Source organism: Manihot esculenta, chromosome 8 (assembly GCF_001659605.2).
Source record: "Manihot esculenta cultivar AM560-2 chromosome 8, M.esculenta_v8, whole genome shotgun sequence".
NCBI lineage: Eukaryota > Viridiplantae > Streptophyta > Magnoliopsida > Malpighiales > Euphorbiaceae > Manihot > Manihot esculenta.
The window spans coordinates 16094091-16101751 of NC_035168.2; the positions used below are offsets into that span (position 1 = coordinate 16094091).

Here is a 7661-nt window from a genome sequence, read left to right on the forward strand (position 1 = left end):
ATGGACTTTGTAGTGGGGTTACCGGCAACATCCAACAGACTAGACTCCATATGGGTGATTGTGGACAGACTCACCAAATCTGCTCACTTCATTCCAGTTAGGAGCAACTACTCTGTGGATAAGTTAGCGCAGGTGTATGTTGAGGAGATTGTCAGACTACATGGGGTTCCGGTATCTATAGTGTCAGATAGAGGGCCCCAGTTTACCTCCAGGTTTTGGCGGAGTCTGCAGAGTGCTATGGGTACTAGGTTGGATTTTAGCACTGCCTTCCATCCACAGACAGACGGACAGTCAGAGAGGACCATCCAGACCATAGAAGATATGCTCAGAATGTGTGTGCTAGATTTTGGCGGTTCTTGGAAGCAACATCTACCTTTGGTGGAGTTTGCCTACAATAACAGCTATCATGCTAGCATAGGGATGGCTCCATATGAAGCTTTGTATGGGAGGAAGTGCAGGTCACCCGTTTGCTGGGAAGAGGTTGGAGAGAGGTCCTTAGCAGGGCCTGAGCTTGTTGAGATCACCAGCAGGGTGGTGCCCATTATCAGAGAAAGGATAAAGACTGCCACCAGCAGGCAGAAAAGTTATGCAGACATCCGCAGGAAACAGGTAGAGTTTCAGGAGGGGGATCTAGTATTGCTCAAGGTGTCTCCGATGAAAGGGGTGGTTCGATTTGGTAAGAAGGGTAAGCTAGCTCCGCGGTACATTGGACCCTTTGAAGTCCTGCAAAGGATTGGGAATGTATCGTACAAGCTGGACTTGCCTGCTTCTATGGAGAGAATCCATCCGGTTTTCCATGTTTCCATGTTGAGGAAGTTCGTGTCAGATCCGGGCAAGGTTCTTAGCGAGCCTGATGTGGAGATCCAAGAGGATCTCACTTATGTTGAACAGCCAGTGCGGATTCTTGACACTCAGATCAGAAAGTTGAGGAACAAGGAAATCCCGATGGTGAAAGTCCTTTGGAACCACCACAATTTGGAAGAATGCACTTGGGAGACCCGGGAGTCCATGCTCCAGCAGTACCCCCACCTCTTCTAAGGTTAGTTGAGATGTGTTCCATGTGCTATATGTGTGTATGTTATGTTTGTTTCGCTATGCATGTACTAGTTGAGGAACATTCGGGGACGAATGTTCTTAAGGGGGGGAGAATGTAATACCCGGCTAGACTCCGGTATCGGAATTCCTACCGTCCGGTGGAATTTGGGTGTCGGAAACCTCTAGAAGGGTAAAAGCATGTTTTTATAAAATGTTTTCATGTATTTTAATGTTTTAAGTATGATTTTAAATAAGTTTTTTGCATGAAAATTCTTTAAGGAAAAACCCAGGTTCGGCCGCCGAAACTCACTTTCGGCCGCCGAACATGCATGGACTTTGGGAGGCACGTTAGGCCCCCGAAAGTCTAAGTGAGGGAAGTGCAGGTTCGGCCGCCGAACCTTATGTTCGGCCGCCGAACATTGCATGGATGCGGAGGCACATTCGGCCCCCGAACGTGGCCTGGCCAGCCACTATAAAAGGGTCCCCTTGGTCCGCACGGGCGAGCTTTTTCTCTCCCATTGTCGGCCAAGGTGAGTCTCCACCGTTCCTCCCTCGATCTTGAGTGTTTCCTCTAGATCTTTCATGGTTTTAACAAGTTTTCATCTTGCTTTGAAGTTTTTAAGCTTTTGAATCGAGTTTTGAGCAAGTTTTGAGCTTGGAGACCCAAGGAGCTAAATCTCTTCCAACTCCAAGTTAGATCGCCTCTACTCTCGATCTTCAAGAGGTAAGGGTCGATCTTGAACTCTTTTTATGCTTGACACAAGTTTTATGAAGATCTTTGGGGATTAAAGGCATGTTTAGTTCATGTGTAGGTTTATGGGTTTAAGTTGTGATTTTTGAGCAATGTAGCTTGTTTGTGTGTGAATGAAGTGTTGTAGATGGGGTATATGCATGTTTGAGGCCCCTAGGAACTTGTATGTGTGTTTTAGTTGAGAAATATGCATGATTTATGGTTTTGGGAGGCAGGAGGTTCATTCGAACCAAGTTTCTGCCGTTTGGCAGAAACCAGGTTCGGCAGCCGAAGGGAGTTTCGGCCGCCGAACCCCCCCTTGTGGAGGCAGCTTTCGGCTGCCGAAGGTGCCCCCGAAAAGAGACTTTCGTCTCTGTCTGGCACTTTCGGCCGCCGAAGGTGCTGCCGAACCTAGCTGAGTTTCGTCTCTGTCTGGGGCTTTCGGCCGCCGAAGGTGCCGCCGAAGGTGCCCTGTTCAGCCATTTCATGCATATTTTCTGTGATGTTTTCATGATGTTTTAGGGGGTTTTTGGGGGATATATTAGAGTTGTGTTTATATATGTTTGGTCCCTCATTGGAGTCCACCTGTGTAGGTTCGGACCCGAGGAACCGAGGACCCCAGCAGTGAGTGAGCTGCTTCAGTGTCTGGTCAGAGCTAGCCAGAGGTGAGTGGAAACAAGCTTAATGTTTTAAATCAAGCAATTAAATGTTTTGAGCATGTTTCATGCATCATGATGACATGTAATAGGCTGATTGCATTAGTTCACGAATATGTCGCATTGCATTTTATTTTGTGGTTGTGGGTGAATGCTGTATGATCCAATTAGTCCACGAGACTTTATATATGTTATGACAGGAAGACCAGGACCCCATGCTACGGCCTGGCACGAGACTTTATGTATGTATGACAGGAAGACCAGGACCCCATGCTACGGCCTGGCACGAGACTTTATGTATGTATGACAGGAAGACCAGGACCCCATGCTACGGCCTGGCACGAGGCTTTATATATGTTATGACAGGAAGACCAGGACCCCATGCTACGGCCTGGCACGAGACTTTATGTATGTTATGACAGGAAGACCAGGACCCCATGCTACGGCCTGGCACGAGACTATGTTGGGACTAATTGGTGACAGGTTCACCCTTGATGTGAATTGTTTGTGATATGATGCATTCCATGAAAGCATGAATTTTAATATAATGTTTTTAGTTTCTGCTCACTGGGCTTTTAGCTCACCCCTCTCCCCTAACCCCAGGTTTGCAGGTACGGGATTGATAGAGAAGAAAAGAAGAGAAAAGTCATATGTATGTAATAGCTAGAGTATGTGGACATGACAAATGATAAGAATGTAATGTAAAGTTTTGAACAGTTATATTTATGTAATTATGTTATTGAGGATAGAGTTGTGCTTGACCATAGTATATGTTAATCCCTTGGTATGTACATGATCTTATTTTATGATGTATATGTGAACCAACTCAACACAGGATATATATTGCCCATTGAGGCTTTGATGAAATCCCACAGAGGGATTAATGTTTATGTATATGATGAATATAGTGCATGCACAGGTTGAGTTTGGTGGATGAAGAAAAAGAAAAGTTTTTAATTCTTATGTATGTTTGTTGATCATGTATGGGATTAAACAGGTAAACAGGATGTATGTAGGCTTGCTACGGGTTCCGGCGGCCTTAAGCCGACCTGAATCCTAGCGCCGGTAGCGGTCCGGATTTCCGGGGCGTTACATTTTCCTTCTCTTTTAGGCAAAAGATCCAAACTTTTTTAGGTCCTTTTCTTAAATTGCAATTTAGAGAAAACGTGAGATTAAGATGTTTGTGGCTGTACAAGGCTGGGGAAAGGGAAAGCTGAAGCCCCATTGCTTTTTTATTTTTTTTTTTATTTTTGTTTTTTACGATGTACTTTAGGACACCACCAAAATACCTAGATGTATCATTGAAAGTAGAAGACTTGGGAAAAGCTAGATGATGAGGTCTTCAATTTTCCCTCTATCTTTCCATATCTCTTCATGATCTCTAATTTGATTTTTCTTTGATCCCCCAGTATAGTGGATATCTTTATGATTTAATAACTTTAATTCCTTCATTATTATCATAGTGGATATCAGAAAGAAAAGGTACAAGAGTGTTGTTGTTGTCTGCTTAGATATGATACTTTTGTGTCCTTGCTTAGATTTGATTCCCCTTGAGAAAAATTCCACTTGGGAAAGATCCCATTTAAAAGAAGGAAATAGGGGATAATACTAGAATTGAAATTAATTGCTGAGAAGCTAAAAAAGTTAAAACTTGACTCTTGGTGAAACCCTAGAATACATAGTGAATGGCTAGGTTAATTAATCAAAGGAAAAGAAAGAAACATTTTTACTGCAAAGTGGGTTCTTTTTCATTTATATATTACCACAAAAATTGAGTTCTTCGCCTGCTGCTTGGCTACCTGAAGGCTGAATTCAGCTAAAGGCAATGAATGACAAGTTGCCACTCTGCTTTCTGTGGTTCTCCTTTCCCCAAGCGAGAATCTGTGCAAGAAGAAAACAGTTCCCACCACAAATTAATATATGCTTCCTTTTAAGCTCTTAGAAAATACTCTTTTCTTTAATAAAGCAACTGTGTGTCTATGTCCCACTTCCCTCATTTCCTTTATAATATTCTCTTCCAGTTAGAAAGAATCCAGGTAAGCACAAAGAAGTGACTGTAAAATGTGAGAGCCACCAGAAACTTCAAGATAAATATGTCTTCTACAAATATCTTATTTACATTTTTTTCTTTTAAATGGTTGCAAAGTGAATTGTAAATATGTCTTCTACAGATACTTGCAGGGTAACTACTTAAGTGGCCTAATTCCAGGGGAACTAGGAAACTTGTCAGAGCTTCAATATTTGTGAGTTCTTTCCTTATGACAAATTTTATTATTTAGCAATGCTGATAATTCAACTTAAATATGTTATGCTTTTTATTTTGCAAGTTTTCATGGAGTTCTTTTTTTTATTTCCAGAGATGATATTATCATGTTTATTTTTCAATTAATGATGCAATTTGTTGAGTTCTTTCTTTCATCTACAAGTACATTATAGCAACATAGAATATCCCGCAATTGCAAAATCTTGATTGATAAAAAACACTATACAAGACTGCATAATTTGTGAAATTAGCCTAATTTAATTTGATTTGATTAAAATATATAAATAATTAATTTAATAAATTTAAATTTAAATCATAAAAATCTCAAATTAAAAATAATATTAAAATAAATTGAACCAATCTAATTTACGGATAAAAGTTTAACAGGTAGTACAAAAATCCAAAAGCTAAGACAAGAAACAGTACTTTCAACTACTTACATTAGATTTCTTAAATCATAAAAAGTAGTAAAAGTCTCCAACCCTTATTTCTAAAGCAGCAACCTAATTAAGAGGATAGTACACCAACAACATTCAACCTAATTAACATTTGATTAATTAATCTTCATAATTATTATGATAAATATATATATATTTTTTATAAAGAATGCATAATTACATATAGTTTTAATGTAGATTCCGTCAAAAATAAAAATATAAATACAAAAATTTAGTTGGATATTACAGAAAAGTCAATGAGTATTTTACCTCCGCCTGAAGTTGTGTTTTTGTTGTTGTGAATTTGGAGTGCATGAGATTGGTATGGGCTGCTTTAGGGTCTCTAGTTTGTCTTCTTCTCTTTTTGAAGGCGTTCTGCCAAATTTTTAAGACAAACTCACTATCTCCAAACACTTGAATGTGAGGCAACGGATTGACTTCACCCGGTAAACGATTTTCTCGCTGGGAAAAGGTAATTCCCAGCAATGCACTTGCAGGCAGTGCACTATGCACAGCAGCACTTACTGCAAATGCAGTCTGAGCTACTGTTGTGAACAACAACACTTCACTGATTGACTGTAATTAAAATCATAGTGAGGAAGGCATGGAATAAAAAAGCAGCTACCCGATACAAAGACTTTCTGACAAATAAAAAGAAGAAAAAAAAGAGGAGTGCTTATATATCAAATGAAGTCTGGGATAAATGGAATTTAGATTGGAGTACTCCAGAGTATGTAGCAAAGTCAGTGAAGTACTCAAAGAACCGCCTAACAGAGAAGGGAGGTGCAGGAGCTGGTCCTTCTACACATACAGGTGGGTCCATAACACATGAGGAGCATGCAAGACGCATACAAAATGCTAAGACAGACAAAGTTCCTCCAACAGCAGCTGAGTTGTTTGTCCACACCCATACAAAGAAGAGTGATCGCAACAAATTTGTTGATAAACGAGCTGAACTTGTTTATGTAAGTTTCTATATAAACAAGTTGTCTTTCTAAGTAATATCTTGCAAGTATGATTTTGATGTCTATGTGATTGACTTTTAGTTGTGTTATTGATTGAGTTGTTGATTGATTTTGAGTTGTGTAATTGATTTTCAGTTGCAAGTATGATTATGATATCTAGGTGATTCTCACAAGGAAATTGTTTATGATTCTCAATTGTGTGATTGATTTTGAGTTGTTGATTGATTTTGAGTTGTTGATTGATTTTGAGTTGTGTGATTGATTTTCGGTTGCAAGTATGATTATGATATCTAGGTGATTCTCACAAGGAAATTGTTTAAGATTCTCAGTTGTGTGATTGATTTTGAGTTGTGTGATTGATGTTTGATTTTGAGTTGTGTGATTGATTTTCAATTGCAAGTATGATTCTGATATCTAGGTGATTCTCACAAGGAAATTGTTCAAGATTCTCAGTTGTGTGATTGATTTTTAGTTGTTGATTGATTTTGAGTTGTGTGATTGATTTTCGGTTACAAGTATGATTATGATATCTAGGTGATTCTCATAAGGAAATTGTTTATGATTCTCAGTTGTGTGATTGATTATGAGTTGTTGATTGATTTTCAGTTGCAAGTATGATTCTGATATCTAGGTGATTCTCACAAGGAAATTGTTTATGATTCTCAGTTGTGTGATTGATTTTTCTATTATGATATCTTGCAAGTATTGTAAATGTGATATCTTGCAGGTATTATAATTGTCATATCTTGTAGGTATTACCATTATTCCTTACTTTAGTATTCAAATTGAACTGTTATTCTGTGATTTTCTAGGAAAATTATTTGAAGCTAAAAGAACAACATTCAAGCCAGAATGTGGGATCAGATCATGTGGAAGGAGATGGAGGAAATATTAATGAGGATCAATTGTTCATTGCTGCAGCAGGAGGATGGCAAGGAAGTCGAGTTTATGGTTTAGGTAGTGCTGCATCTTCTGCCTTCTCTCAAACAGGAACTGTGGGAAAAACAACAGATGTTCCATCATCACAATCACCAGAATGGAAGAAGGAAATTGAAGCAAAGTTTGATGAGAAGTATAATAGTTTGCAGAAACTTGTAGAAGACCAAAATCAGATAATAGCTCAAATGCGTGATGAACTACAGGCAACGAGGATGGGACAGCAGTCTTCCTCATTGATGCCATCAACATCTGATATGCCTCCAGCTCAAAGATCCCCTGGTGATTCACATATAGATTAGCATGATATCATTTCTCACTGACTTTAATAATATATTTTATGATATGAATTTGATACTATTTGGATTAATTATGTATTTTGAGATATTTTAAGTTTTTTAGTCTTGAACTATAGTAATGTTTTGGATTTTTAGATTGCACAATTATGAAATGAAGTTGATGTTTATATATTATCTTTGATGTTTTATGTATTGGAATGTGTGTACATATTGATATTTCAGCAGGTTTATGAATTTATTGGAAAAATGATATGAATCAGATTTAAAAGTATTTATTAGTGATTAATCAGCCACATAAGCAAATTAAAATCTAAATATATATTTGATTTTACTATTAATT

The 7661-nt window shown here is 38.5% G+C and overlaps 1 protein-coding gene across 1 annotated transcript in view; it reads left to right on the plus strand.

Moving 5' to 3' along the window:
• LOC122724426 overlaps positions 1 to 7419 on the plus strand; it is a 78640-nt gene extending 71221 nt beyond the window's left edge. Inside the window, exons 2-3 of the mRNA XM_043959375.1 lie at positions 5716 to 6086; positions 6899 to 7419. Of these exons, the coding sequence (XP_043815310.1) occupies positions 5716 to 6086; positions 6899 to 7324 (797 nt within the window). The 3' untranslated portion in view covers positions 7325 to 7419. The remainder of the gene's footprint in view (positions 1 to 5715; positions 6087 to 6898) is intronic.
• Positions 7420 to 7661: the final 242 nt, after the last annotated feature.